The sequence below is a fragment of the Channa argus genome, chromosome 22 (assembly GCF_033026475.1).
Source record: "Channa argus isolate prfri chromosome 22, Channa argus male v1.0, whole genome shotgun sequence".
Lineage (NCBI taxonomy): Eukaryota > Metazoa > Chordata > Actinopteri > Anabantiformes > Channidae > Channa > Channa argus.
Genome location: NC_090218.1, coordinates 12,742,769 through 12,762,289, shown reverse-complemented (window position 1 = coordinate 12,762,289; position 19,521 = coordinate 12,742,769). Strand labels below are relative to the sequence as shown.

At 40.1% G+C, this 19,521-nt stretch overlaps 1 protein-coding gene across 5 annotated transcripts; it reads right to left on the bottom strand.

The window, feature by feature from the left end:
- Positions 1 to 4,709: 4,709 nt before the first annotated feature.
- On the bottom strand, positions 4,710 to 19,504 carry rhogb (ras homolog family member Gb). Of its 5 annotated transcripts, none has more exons than XM_067492266.1 (5): positions 19,362 to 19,504; positions 10,406 to 10,511; positions 9,458 to 9,610; positions 7,342 to 7,512; positions 4,710 to 6,505 (listed from the first exon to the last, which is right to left on the bottom strand). In XM_067492266.1, exons 3-5 carry the CDS (start codon positions 9,584 to 9,586, stop codon positions 6,230 to 6,232), a joined length of 576 nt encoding a protein of 191 aa, XP_067348367.1. In that variant the 5' UTR covers positions 9,587 to 9,610; positions 10,406 to 10,511; positions 19,362 to 19,504; the 3' UTR covers positions 4,710 to 6,229. The 5 variants fall into 5 exon arrangements, with proteins under 5 accessions (XP_067348367.1, XP_067348369.1, XP_067348370.1 ...); XM_067492268.1 differs by lacking the exon at positions 19,362 to 19,504 and adding an exon at positions 16,218 to 16,947; XM_067492269.1 differs by lacking the exon at positions 19,362 to 19,504 and adding an exon at positions 15,140 to 15,429.
- Positions 19,505 to 19,521: the final 17 nt, after the last annotated feature.

Sequence of the window (19,521 nt, the reverse complement as noted above, 5' to 3'; positions counted from 1 at the left end):
TCTGTGCATGTCTTTCTGTGGCCCTGAGATAGACTGGCGACCTGTCCAGTGTGGATCCTGCCTCTTGCCTGATGACTACAGCGATAGGCTCCAGCCCCGAGACCCAAATAGGATATGTGGTGAAAGATAATGGATGAGTGGATGATGGTCAGTAAGTCATATTACAATATTACATTAATAATTTCTTACTGTGTCCTTCAGATTTGAACCACTATGCTTAACTTCCTGAACAACTGAAACTGCAGCTCTACAGTGATCAGGCTGTGCCTTCTAAAACGTTATGTCTTTGTCTGTGCACGTGTTGTTTAGAGTATAGAGGACATTACAGGGGTCGATGTAACATTGCTGATAGCAGTACTCACTGGGTTGTTACACACATCAAAAGACAGTCCATGCAATACCTTATGGAAAGACAGTGCATGCCAGTCTTTGTGTCGGGACATTGTGTAATGACTGTGTAAAGGCACAAGACAATTTTTGTTCCGAATGTGTTGCTTTTTACTTTTTTCTTGCAGTGTAGTCACATCAAAAACCACAGTTGAAAGCCTCCAACTAACACCTGACATTTAACAATGTTGTTGTGTTTCAGCAGCATCTTTGCCCTCAGGGATGGTTTAAAAACTGCAGCGCTGCAGACTTCTCGCTCTGTAGCAATAAGTGAAAAGTAAGTTACTTGTATTCTGCATCATATTTGATTTTTCTTCATATCCATAACACCATTTCATTGCTAGTTGCATTTAAACCAGTCTTTTAAAAAAAGGAAATTTAAAATTGTTGCAGCATCAGCAGCATGAAGCTGTGTAGACAGAGAGGAGGTTATTTACTCAGTAGCTGCTGTGCCCTTGTTATTCATCCAAACTAAACTGGACTCACATGTTCACTGCTAAATGTCAACTATCTGACAGGACAAATACACAGCCGGGTTTTGGACCATGTTTATGCAGGTTTCTGTTCAGGTTTGCAGAACTAAAACTTTGTATTTGTCATTTGTATTACATGCATTCTGACAGAACTAATTAAAAGAAATATCATGCACACTGACAGAGCTATTAGAGTGAGCGTATGAGTTAATTATCCATTTACAACTGTGTTGTTGTAGCAACAGAAGTCAAAATATTCTAACTTTATTCTAACAATAACAGTAATATATAAAAAAAAATAAAATGTGAACACATTTAGTTACACAAACTGTGACAACTGTTAAAGTCTAACTACACCCAGCCTGCAGGACAATAGCAGTGTGTTTGCTTGTGTGCTCAGAAAAATAATTTGACAGTAAAATGATGCTGCGTGATTGTCACACACCATAATAATGTCTCAGTCTCAGGGACGATTGTTTTGTCCCGATGATTGTCAGCAGACAACCAGCCTGTTCCGACTCACCCTAAAATAAGCCACAAAGAGACCCTCATCCAGGCAAAGCTCCAGGATGAGCTGCTACTACTCCCCATGATTTCTCCAGTCTCTTCAGTCAGTTCAATACATTTGGCAACAGCTTCCCATCCTCAGTCACAGCCAGAGCAGATAAACCTGAAATCAGTTCTATCGGATTAAGGTCTTACTGTAGGTGCACTAAAAAGTATCATCAGTATAAAAATGCACATCGGTGGTGAATATTAACAAATATCACAAGGTTTAATAACTTGTTAAAGAAAGTGGATTTAATTTGACTATTGGATGGATTATGAAAAGGGCATTTTGTTATTGAGTCCAGTATTGATTGATGGAATCTTAATGACATCCATCTTTGTTTGGCCTTAATTCAGAATCCCCCACGTCATGAGCTTCTCATTTAACAGAAGTCTGCGTGAAGGAACAAACACCACAATACACTGCAAAGTCAGGAGGTTCGTATTAAGCCTGACATAGTGTTTGGATGTGACTCAGTGTCCAGTTGCTTGAAAAAGAAGTTCTTACTGATGAGAATAGAAAACAGAGTCCCTGTGACGTTGCTTTTCAGTTTTTCTGCTGACTCAGGTGGGACTTGGTTTTGTTTCTGTTGAAAGTGAAATTAAAAAAGTTTCAGTGAATCAAACACTGACAGTTCATCAAGTAGTTTACATCATCATAGAAGAGCTATTCTTACATGTATATAAATACAGACAATTGGGTGCAACAGAGTAAGGTACAAAGGTTCCTTTGGTTCCGTTTGCACAGATCAAATTATCATTATTTAACTATAATTTCTTTGTTACACTTCTGATAATGATGAAGGTTAAATGTGCATTGTTATTATTGTTATTGTGTATTAGGGTAAAGGTTGCGTTTGCATTGCCTAATGCAAAATGGAGCTGTTGTGTAGCCTCTGTTGACTTGCAGTGTCTGTTGTGCACATCATAACAAATGAACAATATGCACAACGCACTGTACGCAAGATGGAGTTTCACGTATTGCCAGTGGGGCTTCATATCACAGTGAGAATAGTAGAAAGTTTTAGCTACAAAACTCTACAGTGCATCCAGGAAATATTCCCAGCACTTAACTATTTCCACACGTTTCAGCCTCAGATCTCGCCAGAGATGTTCAAACGGGTCCTGTAGCCACTTTCAAATAAGGGGATCAAACGTGTTCTCCCCAACTGTATATAATCTGAGTTTGTGAGATGTTGTTGCTGTACAGCAGCAGGGTTTAGTAACCCAGTAGAACACAGCACATCTTTCTGCCAAGAAACCAAGCAAAAACATGAAATTTATTTCATCTATTGTCTCTTCTATGTCTGCAATTACAAAATAAAAGTAACAATATTATGTTATCGCTGAGGCCCCATTTTGAAGATTAGGAGTCTAGAGTAGTTGTACAATTAATAGACATATCATGAGGTGGTGGTGAGGGGCCATTCTGATCATTGTCAGCCACTTGTGCCAAACACACAATGAAAATTCACAAAGCGCTCATGAGGCTGACCAGAGTGCACACAAGTCGATTGACTTATCGAGGTCTGCAAATAGGTGTTTGTGTGTGTCCTCACGCCACAGTGTCATAACTGTGACTACTTTGAGGAGCGGGGACGTAAACTTGTGGTTTGTGTATGTATGTAGATGAGGGCACAGAACAGTGAAGTGGAAACAGGTACTGTAACTCATGTAGCAGTAATTCATCACAGATAACTATAACCGTCTCAACCACCATCCTTAAACATCACAAAGATCATAATAAAACAGATCTTAAAAGTATCTTGTTAATACGAATGAAAAGAATGTTCAAATGTCACAAAGGTGTGTGAACTGCAAAAGTAATGTCACATGCAGTAAAACCATGCAATGTTTTACTGCAGTGTTTTACTACAATATCCTGTCTTTTATTTGAAGCTTTTTTATCTATTGTATTGTTAAGTTGCAGGATTCGAGGGACAGGAAGAGGAAATGGCTCTCGGCCTCAGAGGAGACGCTCCAGAGGTAAACAAGACATCCTGAAACACTGAAGAGAAACATGCCAGCTTGACACAGCCAGACCTACAAGAGCAGAGAGTAATGTCCATCTCCTCCAGTCAGGTCCCTCAGTCCAGGTTAGAGGAATTTTCTTCCTGTACGTTTCAGACTGAGGTTACAGGATATTTCCAACATTCACTTTTTACCTTGAGGACTTAGGCACAAATGCCCCCCCCACCCCCCACCACCAGGGTAAGAAAGGCATTTGTAGTTGCTTTATTAGTGTCGAGCCTAGTCTGACTGGATACAGACCCAGACTCCGAAACCACAAAGAGCCTCAAAATGATGCAAAATGTGCACAGAGAGACCGGAAGCAACAACAGACAAAGGGATACAGAACTATCGGAGAGAGAAGCAAAACAACCACAAAGGGATTTGAAATAATCACAAATAGATTCTAAAGAACCACTAAAAAAAACCTCCACAAACAGCCACCGAAGATGAAGGGATGCAAAATGACAGTGACGCAAAACGACCACGATCGCAAAACATAAATGAACAAAGATGCAAAATGTTTGTGAAACGAAACAGAGAAACATCAGTTTTCAGCTTAGGGCTGAAATAATTAGTTCATAGAAAATTAATACACTATTTAGTCAATAAATAGTCAGCTTCAAATTTGGTTTCTCGGTTGTTCTTGTCTGCTATTATCTTCACTCTCAGTGAAAACAAAGTCCTTTGTGAATATGATTATTTTATTATCTGACACCATAAAAGTTCTTTCATCATTTGTGGAAGTTGTTTCACCGCTGGTCATTTATTAAACTCTCTTCCCTATGTAATAATTGACCTGAACAGGAAAACGCCTCCAAATTAAAACCACCGGAACAGAAAGACACAGTCCCGAAGCTTCATCTACTATCGCAGCTTTGAATAATACATTTCTATCACTGGTTAAACTTGGCAGAGTGTATCTGTGCAGTTAGGCAGTGGTGGAGGCAGGACAGAACTTTTACTCGGCTTGAATTATGTGTTCATAATTCACACAGGTATGTGTGGCGAGAAACAAATCTGCCCATGAGGAGAGGAATGTTGGAGGAGGGTTGTAAAGACAAAGGCAGGACATACAGAGCATGAGCGAATATTTCATAGAGGGGGATGCAAACTTTTGCACTGATACAATTATAATTCTTTGACATTTACACACACACTTGAATGTGCTTTAAAAATTCAGTTTTGCACAGGAGTAAATGCACTTGGTTACTTTTCTTCACTGCTTTTAGATGGAAACACTGCTGCTCACGGCACAAAAAACCAGGAATAAAACACAACAGGCACATGTACTGTATGAACATTATTTTAAATGTATTGTCACATTCCAATAAAATACAGTAAATTAATAAAAATGTCAAATCAACAAGAAACATTTCTCAAAGTTTAAAGTAAATGAGATCTAGTAATAGTGACCAACGGGAGCCTGGTTGGTAAACCGCAAGTAACATTTGTACAAAATGAAAGAAAATAATTTACGTTGTAACATAGAGTTTTTATGAGAAAACTTTTAACCACAAAATGTTTTTCAGTGCAGTTGCAATGTGATCAGACAATTTATTCTTTTAAACACTCACTCATTCTGTGTGTTGGTCTGCAGTTATGGTAAATTCTCAGTATCAATAACTATTTCTTTAACTTCCTTTTTTCTATTTACATCAGTACATGACTCCACCAGAGCTGCTTCCTGTCCAACCCACCTGCCCTCACACTGATGCACATTTCAAAACCTATTTTGTCAACACCAATTTACATTTATGTTTATTTGTTTATTTGATATTACAGATTTGTTTTTCATTTGTTTTTAGAATCGGCTTTTTCTAAGCTCTAAATGTTGGAACTACACTTCCCACAATGCTTTAGTGGCTATAAAAGGGTTTCTAACGTTGCCATGGATCCAGTGAGTTATGCTGTGGTCAGCCATTTAAGCCGCGTTAAATTAAGCTGAATTAGTTATTAGCACGTTGTTGGCAGTGTAGTCATGGATTAGCTGCAGAAAAGTTAAAAACAAGTTAATGGATGACTGCAGATCTGCAGTCACTCAGAATCTAAAAATATGTGTCTCATGTCAATAAAATACTTTTTTTTAAAAAACAAAATGCAGCAATTAGCTGAAGGTGGCTAACAGTACCTTAATGTCCTCAGTGAGCTGCATGTCACAGCCAACAGCAAAGTATTGCATTTTATTGTGTCTGACTTCTAAACCCTAAACATTTCCGTTTGTGGACAGAAACCATAATACAACCACTACCTCTCGATTCCTTTGTTGAACACAGGTATCTTTTAACATGTAACACTTGGCTTCTCTATCAAGTAGTTGTGAGTGTTTGGCTTTAATGCAAATTCCCTAAACACTTTCAATTAAATAAGTAGTAGAACTATTGGAAAATAATGCTTGATTGTTTTAGTTCTGGAGACACCCCCACAGCCCAACGCAAACTAAGGCCTTCCTGGATCCTGTACAGACAACTATCAAATAAAACTTAAAACATGATGAGGCATGTTCTGCATTTGTATAGAGCATCTGTTTTTTTTGTTTTTTTTTGAAAATTTCATTTGTTGCAACATTAGAAATGCTGTAAAACATTAGTTGGTCATTTTCCAGTTTTTATTTTTCTTCAAAACCCCACCCGTCTCAGATGCAACAGGCTCCCCTTAAATTTGAACTCCAAGCCAAAAGCTACCTTCTTTCTTCAAAGAAAAAATTCTAACCAAACATAAAAAAAACACATCTTTTATATAAACTTTCAGTTTCTCAGGCAGTTAGGCCACAAAATCAGCCAGACTCAAACCCGGGTCGTGGCTCGGTCCTACAGCAGCACGCAGGGTTTCTTTTCGACGGCGGGCTGTGGGTTGAGGTAGGCCCTCACGGCCTCGGCGAACACGTCCTTTATGCCGTCCTGGTTGAGAGCCGAGCACTCCATGTAGCGCATGGCGTGGATCTGCCTGGCGAGGGCGGCACCCTGCTGATGGGTGACGGGCGTCTGGTTCTGGTCCTTCAGCTTCCTCTGCGTCTCAGCGTCATTGCGGAGGTCACTCTTTGTGCCAACCAGGAGGATGGGGACACCAGGACAATGGTGAGTCACCTATTGATGAAAAGAAGATTCAGTAAGCAACAGCTGGTCAGCAGCTGGTCAGGCTAACGCAGCCGAGAGCCTGGAAACACAGACAAATGTGAAACACCCAACTGTCCCTTTTACAATTTTTATTTATAAATTTAATTGGTTCAGACAGGGTGGGAGTGCAAAAACCTGTGAAAAGTCACACTTTATAAATAACCAAGATCATAAAGTTCCGCACATGCAAGTCTCCACACAAATTTCACTTTATAGATTGGTCAACTTAAGAATGACTGGACTTTATCCTCATCCATATCCTCATATTCTTCCCAAAATGCTCATTAAAGCTACAATATGCAAATCCAGCTAGCAACAGCATGAAACTGCAAACCAAAACCTGCACATACTTTCAGGTGTTACTTCTTATCAAGTTACAATAAACGAGAAGCTTAGTTTTCAAAAAAGAAGAACAAGCTTTCTACTAAGCAAATATTCAAATTAATTTTCACTATAATAAGCAGAATATTGGTTGAATGCAGAAAAAGAGCTTAAATAAATATAATTATCACTACAATAAAACCACAGGAAATAAGGCACATTAACTGTAATGTAGTTGAAGCTGGCAAACTGTATAATCTCCTACATACCACAATAATGTTTGATCGCAAAAACCTTTCGATCCACTTTCATTTTAGAAGTACAGCAAAAATAAAGTGTGTGGGTTGAGTGTAGTATGAAGCTGTACCTACATTTAAATATGTCCCAATTTTATTGGCCCCGATTTATATGATGAAATTACACTTTGTTACCAAAGTAAATAACATTAAATATAACGTTAGTGCTGTTGCCGGGTGGATTTTCACCTCTGGATGCCACTTGTGTTTGACGTTCTCGTAGGAGGCCGGGCTGGAGATTGAGAAGCAGATGATGAAGACGTTGGTCTGAGGGTAGGACAGCGTCCTCAGCCGGTCATACTCCTCCTGACCCGCCGTGTCCCACAGGTTCAGACTGATGATCCTTTCGTCCACCGTCACCTGAACGCACCACATGCATGTAACAAAGTCGTGTTTCCATCTCTTCAGAAGACAGTATATTGCTGTGAACCTTTGCTGCAGCTTAAGCAATATTTATTTATTTACATCACTTTTCTAAGGGTTCCCAGAGTAACTGGGATTTAGTCATTCACAGGATCAGGTCCTTTCAAGACCCATTTAGGCAAAAAACTAGGAAATTGCATCATCACTTTTTGCTGCTCCCTAAGACGTCTCTCAAACGTAGCAGCAGAAGCTAATAACAAATTAACACTGACTTTAACCATAACCTGACCACAAACCTACACTTATCTAAACTTCAAGTCTTTCCTTCCCAACATGGCCTCCTCATGTGTCCTGCTTTAGCCTGGAGCATTGGCTGTGCACGTCCTTAGGAATCAACGCTACCAGCACAACACTGAAGCCACCTGCCTAACATTGTGTACGTCCCCTCATGCTGCAAAAACTGCTCTGACAATTAGACCCTTAGCCCCCTGTCTGTATCAGTGAATCTTTGACACCATTAACCCGTCACCTGTTTACCAGTTGACCTTCCTTGAACCATTGTAGGTTCACTGGATAACAAACACCCCACAAGACCTGTTGTTTTAGAGGCTGCAATGTAATTTAACCATCACGATTTAGCCTCTTGTCAAAGTTCCTCAGTTGCTTAATCTTCTCTTTTTCTCTGGCTTGCAACAACCTCGAGAACTGACTGTTCACTTGCTGCCTAATATGTCCCACCCTTATCGGGTTCCAGGGAAACTCACAGAGCTTGTTCTGCTGACAAAACAGCTACTGTGCGCTGTTGCTACTGCTGTTTCTCTGCTGTCATCTCAACATAACAGTATAGTTACTTCCTCTAGTGTTGTCATGGTTTCTTTTTACATATGCAAAAGTGGGTTAAGGTTAGGTTATCAAGTTCCATTTTTGGCCAGAGATGTTCAGGGTGTAACCTGCACCATGGTCAATACAATGTGGACAAGGATGCTGTTATCTGCGCGTATACATTAAAGTACATTTGCAGGTTTAGAGCTGATCCAGCTATATTTTAATGTATTGAATCAGCTGCAAGTAAGCCAGTGAAAATGCAACACTTGTTCACCTTTAGTCTATGACCATGGTTATTAACCTGCAGGGTCTCTGTTTGTTATATGTGATGTGAGTTGACACAATTCGCCAGCATTGGGAATCAACACGTATCAAAGACGTGTTAAAGTAGCAAAATCAAAATGTGCGAAATGTGGCATCTCCACCACGTTGCCAGTAGTTGACTCATTGTTTTCCCTTTTTACCTCTTTTAGGTGCTAAACAGTGGGAATTTAGCACTTTTTCGTGTTGTAAAATAGCAGTTTTACCCTTCAGTCCACACACAATACCCCAAAATAAAAGTGAGAACAAATATTAATGTTTGCACCATTATTTCTCAAATATATTACAAGTGAAATACTGAAATCTCTATTAACCTATGTTCAGTTAGAAATTCCAAAACCTTTGAGGTACTGATTTCTGTGTCCCTGCATTTCAGAGGGAAAATATAGTCATTTTAATTTCTCTGTATTTTTAGGCATAAAATTTGCTTATTAATACAAAATATAACCAACAAATACATTGTGGCGTATCATTATACATTGAGCTACACAGGATTAAACTTAAAATTTGTTCCGACTTTCAGGCTGCTACATTATATTTATACTATATATATATATATATATACTTCATTTCATCAGCAACTAAATGCAGTACTGCTACTTTTACTGAAGTAAAAAAGTACTTGATCTACAAGTGCTTATTGTATATATGTTCCGACAAACAAAAAGACTTTTGTGGACATGGAGTTTCGGATCTTTCACTGTTTTCTGACATTTTACAGAACAAATAAATTAATACAATAGTTTTCAGATTAATTATTAATGAAAACATTTTTTAGCCGCAGACACACACGCACCTGGCTGCTGTAGTTGTCAAACACAGTAGGGATGTACTCTTTAGGAAAAGCTCCGGTGGTGTAGGAGATGAGAAGGCACGTCTTCCCCACAGCACCATCACCTACAACCACGCACTTTATAGTCTGCATGATGACCTCTGACCTCTCAGCAACCTGCAACACACAGTCCTGTTGTTAGTGGCAGTCAGTCCAAAATAAAAGTCTCACACTGAATTACACACGCACAAATAATGCATGTATGCAAATTACAGTATAAATATACATTATTAGGATTTTAATAATTTGATCTTACATTGTCTCCATAACTTAATCACTGATGATCGTTATCATGTTCAATAATAATTCAGGCTGTTCGATGTCTATTTAAATGCTGGAGGGGAACTCGTAACATCTGTTCAGCCAAACACAGAATCCTCTAGTAGCTCACTCAGCTAAAACACTTACTGAGTTGTTAACTGGCAACATTTTAAAATAATTACTTGTTTGTGAATTGTTTTAAAGTAAATCACAAACTCAACCTTTTTGGTGAAAAACCTTTTTTGAATGAACTCCGGTCAAAGAGCCTATGCTCACTCTCACTTTAGGAATCAATAAATGATGAGTGAATTTTCCACTGTTTACTGACAGTTTCTACACTACACACCAACCAATCACGTAAAATAGATACTGCACGATACTGAACATAATTGTGGGTTTGAAGTTCTTGTAAATTGAAATACTATGACTTTACCTTAGGTTTACTGTTGTGTGAAGTAGTGGATACAAAGGAAAAATTGACACTCGTCGACATATTACCTGCTGATTCATTAGCTCAGATCTGTACTAAGGCCTAGAACAGACTCATGTTTACGTGGTTCTGTTGTATTATGGCAGATTTTAATCTTGCTGAAATCTTAACTCCATATTAACTTTGATTTGTTGTGTCATCAGTTTACAGGAACACATTACCTGTGAGTTCACCTTCAGAGGGTCTGATTGGTTAACTCTCAGAGACACTTCAGTTTCCGTCAGTTAACACAGTTCGTTCAGACACATGTGACGTCCCATCATATGACTGCAGCAAAAAGAGGTGGCAGAGAGTTTGGCATTTGTCAGTATTTGTGTTTATGTAAATGATGGCTGCAGAAGGAAACTGTCTGCAAACAAAACAGAGATGTTATCCTGCACACACCCATTCAAACACAAGCTCAAAGATTTGAATACCAGCATGACCGTGAATGTATTATCATTACACACACTTTACATCCACGTCACAAATTTGTGTCATCTTTTCTCTTTCTCGGCATTGGCCTTAAATTTTAACAGATAAGTCCACAACAGATCCAGTAGTAGTAGTAGTATATCTATACTCGTAATTAGGTGTTTTATTATCAGGTGCTTCTGCCACATCAGTAAACTTCAAGTACAAGTTCATCAGATTAGGTAAATAAGTAATGTTCATCAGGGGGAAGTATGGTCTCACTCGCCATTCACATCATGCCCATCACTTAAGTCATGTTCAGTTCACCTAGTATTTAGACTAGAGGTCGCATGCGAGACTCACATGTCCAAAGTCATTCAGATCATGTCCGACTCCCTGAAGGGATGTTAGAAAAAGTCAAGTCACCCACATCTGATTTAGATTCACCTGAGTCACTCGAAGGTCATAGGAACCTTGATTTCTGAGGCTACATTCAAGTCACTAAATCCTCAAAACAAATTCATTAAAGCCACAGAGGTCAGTGTTAAATCTAAATTTCCCAGGTCACCCAGGAAATGTCCAAGACTATCGTGAATCACCCATGCCAGGTTTATAGTACATAACCTAGAACCCACATTTTGTCCACCAGAAGCATGTCTGCATCACTCAGGTTGGGTCTTTGTCATCAGAGTAAATCTCCAGATTGTCCCTGACTGTGTGTGAGATCATGCTCATGATCACAAAGACCAAGTCTGAGTCCCAAAGGTCTTGTCCCAATCATAGGTCCTGTTTGAGTCATGAAGGTGATGTTTGGCATAGGTCGCTTTCAAGTAACCAATGACCAGGTCCAAGTTACATGTCAGAGTTGTGAAAGTCATGTCCAAGTCCAAGTCGTTGCAATCAAGTCTGAATAGGTCAAGTTGAGTCTGAGTCAATCTGAGACACGTTGACCATATCCAAGTGATCCAGGTCATATCTAAGTCACAAAAGTAGGTAAGATCACTTCCAAACTACAGGAACACGTTTGAATAGCAGATGACATCTGAACCATGAATGTAAAGACAGGGTCACAAAGCTCATGTCATTCTTACGGAGGTGATGTCTCGCCTCATGAAAATCAAGTCCGGGCGTTTCAAGTTTCTGAGACAAAGATCATATCAGAGTCACAAAGGTGAAGTTTGGTTGATTTCAGAGTCATTAACTTTAAGTGAGTTATGAAAGTTTTAGCCAAGTCCAAAAACTTTGGAGATTCACCCCGTGACCATCTTTGAGTCACCCAGCATTTCTGAGAACAACAACAGAACAAATCAAAGAAGGTAAAAATAAAAAAAGCCCAATTAATAACAAGACAGTAACAGAGTTTCAATACATATTTCAGTGTCTCTCTGTGCCAGTGTCTTTCATTTCGCTTTTTTAAGCTTCGCAGTCTTAGAGTTTCAGTGAGTTGCACTTCAGACAAGTGTCTGCTGCCGAAGGAAGCAGAAAAAAGAGCAGTAATGATTTAAATCTGAAACGCGAGCCGATGAACATACTAGTGGTGGATTATGTGCTGCACAGTAAAGTAGTAACTGTAGCGTCTCTCTCCAGATGTCTGGATATAGAGAAAGTGGCTCAGCCCAGACTCCAGGGACAATGACCCCACCCTCGCCTCTTTCCTCCTCTCTCTCTCTCTCTGGGTGGAGGTCGGCTGATCTCACTCCTACGAGAAACTTTAACCTCTTATCGCAGTTTTTCCATGTTGTGTAGAGAACAACTGTGACCTCTGACCTATACAGTGTTTGGAGAATCATTCAGATGCTTGAAGCTCTGGAGCAAAGCATGTGCTGTAGTCATTGTGTACAGTCATTCTGTGGTTGTCTATTTACAAGTACTAATCATAATAATACACTTTATTATTACATATTTATGCTTGTCATGTGTCCCAAATGGGGACTTTTTTGTCAATGTAGCATAATATAGCATTTTTCTGTGAGCCGTTTGTGTCCATCTGGTATCAACTTTTGGTCATTTTTAATCTCTTTGCGATGCCTTTGCTTATTTTCTATCTGGAAAATGTGTTTTTTCTCTTCATTGGTAATTTTTCCACCACATTTTCTACAGTTTTTGTCCATTTCTGTTTGCCACCTTTCTCGTGCTGATCATTTTGTGTTTCTGTGCGATCACTTCTCACTAACCTGAAGGCCTGTCCACGAATCCATCTCAGATCCGTGGAAACCGTCGATAGTAAAACCTAACACAGATTAAAAATAAGGGGTTGGTGGTTTTCAGAGACTAAAGAAGAAACAGTTCAAGTGTTGTAATGTCCTTTTGTAACTCAGATGTAGTTAGAAAAAAAGGAAGTTTTAGGTTAAAAAAAGTCATTGTGGTTTCATGTTGAAATAAAGTAGCGACTTAAGAAAACTGCATGAACTGTGATGTGATGAGTGCAGTTTGAACATACATACATACACACCTACATATTATATATGTATATATTAATATCTTAAGAGGAAAAAATAAATCTGTTCACTTATGGATCTATTGTGTGGACTAAAGACCAAATGAGACAAAACCTGACACGCGCCTACACTGAGAAATGTGGTTCAGTATTTACACCAACTTGCTGATACACCAAAGTATCCTGTGAGCTACCGGCACCGTATTTTGCACTTCCTAGTTTTCCGGCTTAGTGTGATTCCTAATGTTTGGATTTACAGTTGAGCAGGTTGTAACAGCCCTCAGCTGCAGAGCTTTGGATAGTAGTAGACAAGTAAAAGTACTGCATTTAATGTAATACTCAGCAGAATATTTATGATGCTAAATGTGTCTTATTTTAATGTGAGATGTGAGATTAATGTGAGATTATTTTAATAACTGCACATTGTTGGGTAGCTGGGTGTGAATTTCACCCTGCGAGTAAAACACCATATCTTCAGCTATAATGTTGTCATTTATTTGAGTATATTTTGTAATATTATTCTGAGTCTGCAAAGTACAGCTGTGATTAAAAAAAGGTACAATAATACAAATATGTAAAACTGCACTTAAATATAGCACCTGAGTGAATGTGCTTAATTGCTTTCTAATACTGTTTTTGCTCTGTGACAGTTTTAGGACCAGAAACATGCTGCAGGACTGTAGCACAGCACGAGTTGTTGTATGTGTTGTTAAGTTTAACGCCTCAGCATCCGCCTGTGTCTGTGGTTTCATCACATAAGGCCTAATCATATTCATCAATTGCTTTAGGGTTGTCAGAAGAAAAGAGGCAAATGTTACTCAGCAGACTGTTCTAGAACATCAGTGTGACTATTGGGGCTGAACTGGATTTCATTTACATTATCAGTTAATGTTGAAAGGGTTTGTAAATGTCTGAAATTGTGAGAAAATGTTCATCACTTCCCAGAATCCAGTTCAGCCTCAGTCAAGACCTCAAAATGGCTGAAGTTAATAGATTTAGGGAAAATAAAAGCGACACATTTCTCCAATCTCACATGAAGAACCCAGAACTTTAAGGATCAGATGTCAAAATAGCTGCAGATTATGGTTTGGCGATGAGCTAATCATCGCTTCAGCTCTGCACCCATTAGCTTCCTCTAATGTCCACACGATGTTCTTGTGGTAAAAGAAAACTCTTCTGGTGAGATACACACAGTATGTTGCTCACTACACCAGTTGTTTCTTTCTTTTGCAGGACAGTTCGCCCACGGTTTTCACGGTGTCTCCTTTTCATTCACACAGTGACCCAAGCTCATCTGAAAAGACGGAAATAAGTGGGAACGATGCCTCGACGGATTCAGACCGGGAGAGGAAGAAATGCAATGAGAACAAAAAGGGGAAGAAGAATTGAGATCAGTAACCTGCTGCCGGCCGAAAACGACTGAAACACATTTATTGTGTAAAAGCTGCCTTCCTCTAAGCGTGAGTGCGAAGGCAAAGTGTGAATCTCTATATGTGTGCTGTCTAATTTTAATGCCAGTTAATCATTAACATGATCGTAATAAGAAGTCATCCCCTTGAAACTGAAACGATCTTTGTTTAACACTTCAGACTACGAATACTCTGAATCAGCCTCGTACACACAGTCCTGGCATAAGTCCCCAGGCTGTTTAACAGCTGTTCATGCTAACATCCCCCATGATGGGGGTCCACAGAGGTTAATTCCCCACCTTTAGTTAGGGCTAAAGAAGCTTTTCTGACAGGACAGTTGAACCTTTGGGATAAGGGACTTTGATCAATGTGTCTTAGTCCCAGTCCTCACATTTCCCTGTACTGCTTGTTTTTTTTAACATACCTGCGGTTTAGTCAGTCAGAAGCTGGTCTTCCACTACTCCACCCTCCTTATTAATAAAACACACCTGATCCAGGTAATCAGCAGTGGGTAGGCCAAAAAGCAAGCAGAGCAGGGGTCCCTGTGGACCACAGTCGCAAATCACTGACCTAGATGCCTGGGGGTGTCCACAGACAGATCAGGAACTTCCACAAAGACTTAAATAACTTAACAAATTAAATAAAATGCGTATTACCTGGGATGTGCTGCAATTTCTAACACAACTATCACAAATTCTCTTAAAGAGGTGGTTGGTACTACTCAAGTACAAACCACTTCATAAGACTGGTTCTTCCATGAGGACCTGTGTCCTCTTAATGTTTGTAGGCTGAAATATAACCTAAATTCAGATCATGATCGGGAACAACGCCCCTGAAGAAAGAGACAGGCAGCTTAATGTCATGGTTTTTCTGGTCTTTTGTATCAGGTTTCAGGAACTAACAGTTTAGGTTTCGTCTTGTCAGCGTGTCTGCATTCTTTTTCTGTGTTTGTGTTTTATTTTGGTGATTTAGGAAGAATCTCCTGACCCACAGAGGAACTGAATCCTCTTGCAGCTGGAGCTCAGATGGGAAAATCTGTAAAATTGTAGCTACAACATTTACAGAAACACAGCATGGATTTTCTTATGTTTCAGCAATCTGAAAATAACCCAAGTAAGAGAAGAGACACCTGCTCAGCAAACTGACTGACAGCAAACGACTGACTTTAGGGGCCCAAACTTTAACCAAGAGGTGGACAAAGAAAGGACATAAAGAGGGACTATTAAATAAAGGCAGGGCTAAACCACCAGAGAACACTCGGCCAATGTCAAACAGAAATATCAGAGAAGACCGATCCAAAGAGGCCAGAGTGGGACTACAACACCAGACAAAATCCAGGGGTAAAATACTGGAGCAGAAAAATCTGATAGATATACCAGAGAATAACTGTTGAGTATTTGATCAAACTGAGACTAAACAAAGAGAATATTAAGCCCCTACAGACTGGTGGCAGAACTACCAGACATAATTGGACCAAACCAGGGTTAGACACCAGAGAATAACAGAAAATGGGGTGAACCCAGCAGACAACAAGACAGAGGCGTCTCTGTCTGATGAACAGGCAGGTTACAAACAACCAACAGTTTATTGACCAGAACAGAAAAAGTGAATCCACAGCATATTGAGAACAGACATAGTGAGAACAATAAGCCAAAGTCAGAGCAGGAAGTTGGTCTGTAAACTGTGACGGGTGGTGACAACACATATAGTAATGGTCATAATTTAACTGTTCACCTTCATTTTCTGTTCGAAAAAGGAGAAGTCACCATGTTCCCAAATCTCAACGTACATACAGTCCAACGGTCTGAGCGCCACAAGCCGAATCTGAGAGAGGACAATTCTCTATGTTTACCGTACAGACGCATTGTTTCCTAACCCCCTTCGCTTTAATAAACAGCCACGAGCCAAGAGGAACTGGTCTGTGTTGAAACCGAAACAGGAAGGGTTTGTCCACCGCTCTGTTCATCCAGCAGCCTGTGTGGTGGAAAGGTGCTTGTTACGACAGTCTGACCAGCAGTTTCTACTAGTCCATAACAAATAACTGACGATCTGTAAAATGGTGGAATTCTCCTCTAAGATGGTGAAATTGGTTCATCAGTCGGATGTTTAATGTCCCATTGCAATACTGAACCACACAAATCCTGGTTTGCAATTCAACAGTTAGGGACAACACAAACCTGGGCTGGAACAAGACAGAGTAAACCTGGGATGAAATGAACAAGAGTTTCCCGCCAAACCTGTGTCAAACCCGAAGAGAATATCGAACCAGTCCTTACCTGGACTATATTACTACAGAATGCTGGACTGAGCCAGGGTTAAAACACCACAGAATGTGGGAGAAAACTGGTAAAATGAGTCATAAATTTCTGTGCAGTTTTGTGACATGCGAATGATTCACCACATCATCACTATCTTTGTGATCTGTGACATATCGCACTCTCTGACTTCCTGTATAATTCTGGGAAGCCGCTGGTCAGTATGTCTGATTCACATCGGAGCACATGCGACTGCTGACTGCGTGGCGTCATCTGGCCTGTAGCATGAGGACCAGATGAGTCAATCTTTGTTTGAATATGATCACACAAAATTTTATTCGAACTGTTTGTGTGTTTTAATTTGGTGTCAGGGTACAGGAGCCCTCCCCTGGATCCTAACTTTAATTATTCGGCTTCTGAGCATCATGGACGAATACTGAAAGGGCCAAGCAGGAAGTGACCCAAGACCCTCAGTCTAGGTTTGGTTATCCGAAGATTGAACCAAGGCCACTGGACTTTCTCAGCTCACACATCCACCAAGAGGGCCACACCTAACGAGCCCCATCTTCCAGTTTAGAAAGTTTGGGTCGTAATCGTCGCACCTTGATGACTCCACCTCCCACCTTAACGAGCCTGTTCAGGCCAGGGTGGAGCAAAGCCTAGTCTGGAGGCTATAACTGGCTTCCCCAGCCACTTTACTCAGACTGAAGCAGCTGCCGGATTAGTAGCTAAATGTTCCTCCAAGTGACATGATTCAATCTTCGGACCTCTGTAAGGTTTGACAGGGACATTTCTTGAAATGTCAATGAAATGACTACAAAGAGACTTAAGACACAAAGACTCATAATGACTACAAAATACCAACATATTACATTTTTACAGTAGTTTTCATGGTGCATTGACTTGTAAAAAGACAGCTGGCCTGGATTGAAGGGAAAGTCCTTTCCCCCGGAGATTATTATTATTATTATTATTATTATTATTATTATTATTGTTATTATTATGTCTTCAAACTACTTTCCTCTACGTCGATCAGCTATGACATTATGACCACTGACAGGTGCCGTTAACGTACCATGGAAGCAGCAAACATGGAAACCAAGTGTAAAGGTTTGAGCAACCAACTGTGACATTGCGATGTGTAGATGACTGGATCAGAGCAGATCTTGTTAGATGTTCTTGGTCTGCAGTGGTCAGGAACGACCCGTCTGATCCAGTAGAAGAGCTGCTGTAGCTCAAAGTGCTGAAAAGTTGGTTTTGATAAAAAGGAGTCAGGACACGCATCATATTACAGTTTGATGCGTTTGTGGCTGCATAAGTCAGGATCCCACGCTGACCTGTGGCCTGTGCTGATGAATCGTGTTTTCTTGGCTCGGTGCACGTGCTTCGCTCATCTGGGGAAGAGATGGCACCAGGATGCATTATGGGAAAAAGGCAAAATGGCTGTTGGATGCAGTTTGATGCTTTGGGCACCTTGGTACCTCGGTGCAGACCATTTACCCCCCTTCATGGAAAGTCTGATCCCTGATGGCTGTGGCCACTTTCATCCTGCCACACTGGAAACGGTTTAAGAACAGATCAAGGTTCACAGCAACAAGTTCAAGGTGTTGACTCCAAATGTGCAGATCTCAATCCATTTGAGCATCTGAGCCGGAAAAATAAGTCCGATGGATGGAGGCCCCACCTCACAACTTCAAGGACTATTCAAGACTTTAAGGATCCGCTACTGATGGATTGATGCCAGGGGCCTGATGGGTCAGGACTGCTTTGGTGGCAAAAGGTGACCTGCTCCATATTACAAGTGTGGTCATAATGTTATGGCCTCTACAATTTTCAATGATAATCTATTAAGTACTTTGACAGACTGTCTGCTATTTTTTCATTTAAATATTGGTTTTCATTTAAAAGTTCATCTTTACTTTTTGTACATCTTCGTACAATATTCGAGTACTACTCATTTAGTGTTGTAGTAATTAAGACCGAGTTGTACTGGATAAACTACTACTGTCCCGATTGTATTGCTGTGATATTTTATTATCCTACTAATCTAACTTTAATATTATTACATATGTTTTTAAGTGTTTGTAAAATTACTACAGCAATGAAACAAATTGAATATTCAAAACATAACTACAGGCTCTGTTTTTCCTGGACTTTACAGTTTACAGTAAATGTTCATGTTGTTTTCTTTATAACAATCTTACAGTGTTGTTGTAATCAGATGTAGTATCTATAATTTTATAGAAGTATCTCCATAGATACTCTTCTCATTTATAGCCATCACTATCTTCACTGTCATATTACCGGAGTATTATAATATTTCCTACTACCCTGTTCTTAAAGCAGTACTACAGGATTATGTAGTTATAGTACTGCGTATACTGCTTCACTTTACTCTCAAGTTGACCTGAAGGTTTGAAGACGTAGTGACAGAAACTCTGGGAGTGGTCGCTCCATCTCCACACACACAAACCGGTTATCGATCCGCTGATGGATCGATCGTTCAGCCGAATTAAAGCTCAGATCAATAACGTGCACAAAGTTTTAACACACACACGCGCGCGCACACACTCCCTCTGCCTGCTGATGCCGCAGCTCCGGGCTGTGGGACGCAGATACTCACCGGTTATCAGTCCTCGTCTCCAGGATCACAGCTCCGCTCGGTGCCGCTCCGTGTGTGTGTGTTTGCGTGTGTGTGCGTGCGGGAGGGGCAGCGGATATGTATGTCGATGTGCGGCTGGCGGGTGGAGCTAACGAGGAGGAGGAAGTTCAAGAGGAGAGAG

Coding starts and splice junctions, on each gene's coding strand:
- rhogb (XM_067492266.1), bottom strand. CDS start 9,586: ATGCAGACTATAAAGTGCGTGGTTGTAGGTGATGGTGCTGTGGGGAAG. Junction 7,513..9,457: donor TTGACAACTACAGCAGCCAG/GTGCGTGTGTGT, acceptor TGGTGCGTTCAG/GTGACGGTGGACGAAAGGAT. Junction 6,506..7,341: donor AACACAAGTGGCATCCAGAG/GTGAAAATCCAC, acceptor TTTCATCAATAG/GTGACTCACCATTGTCCTGG.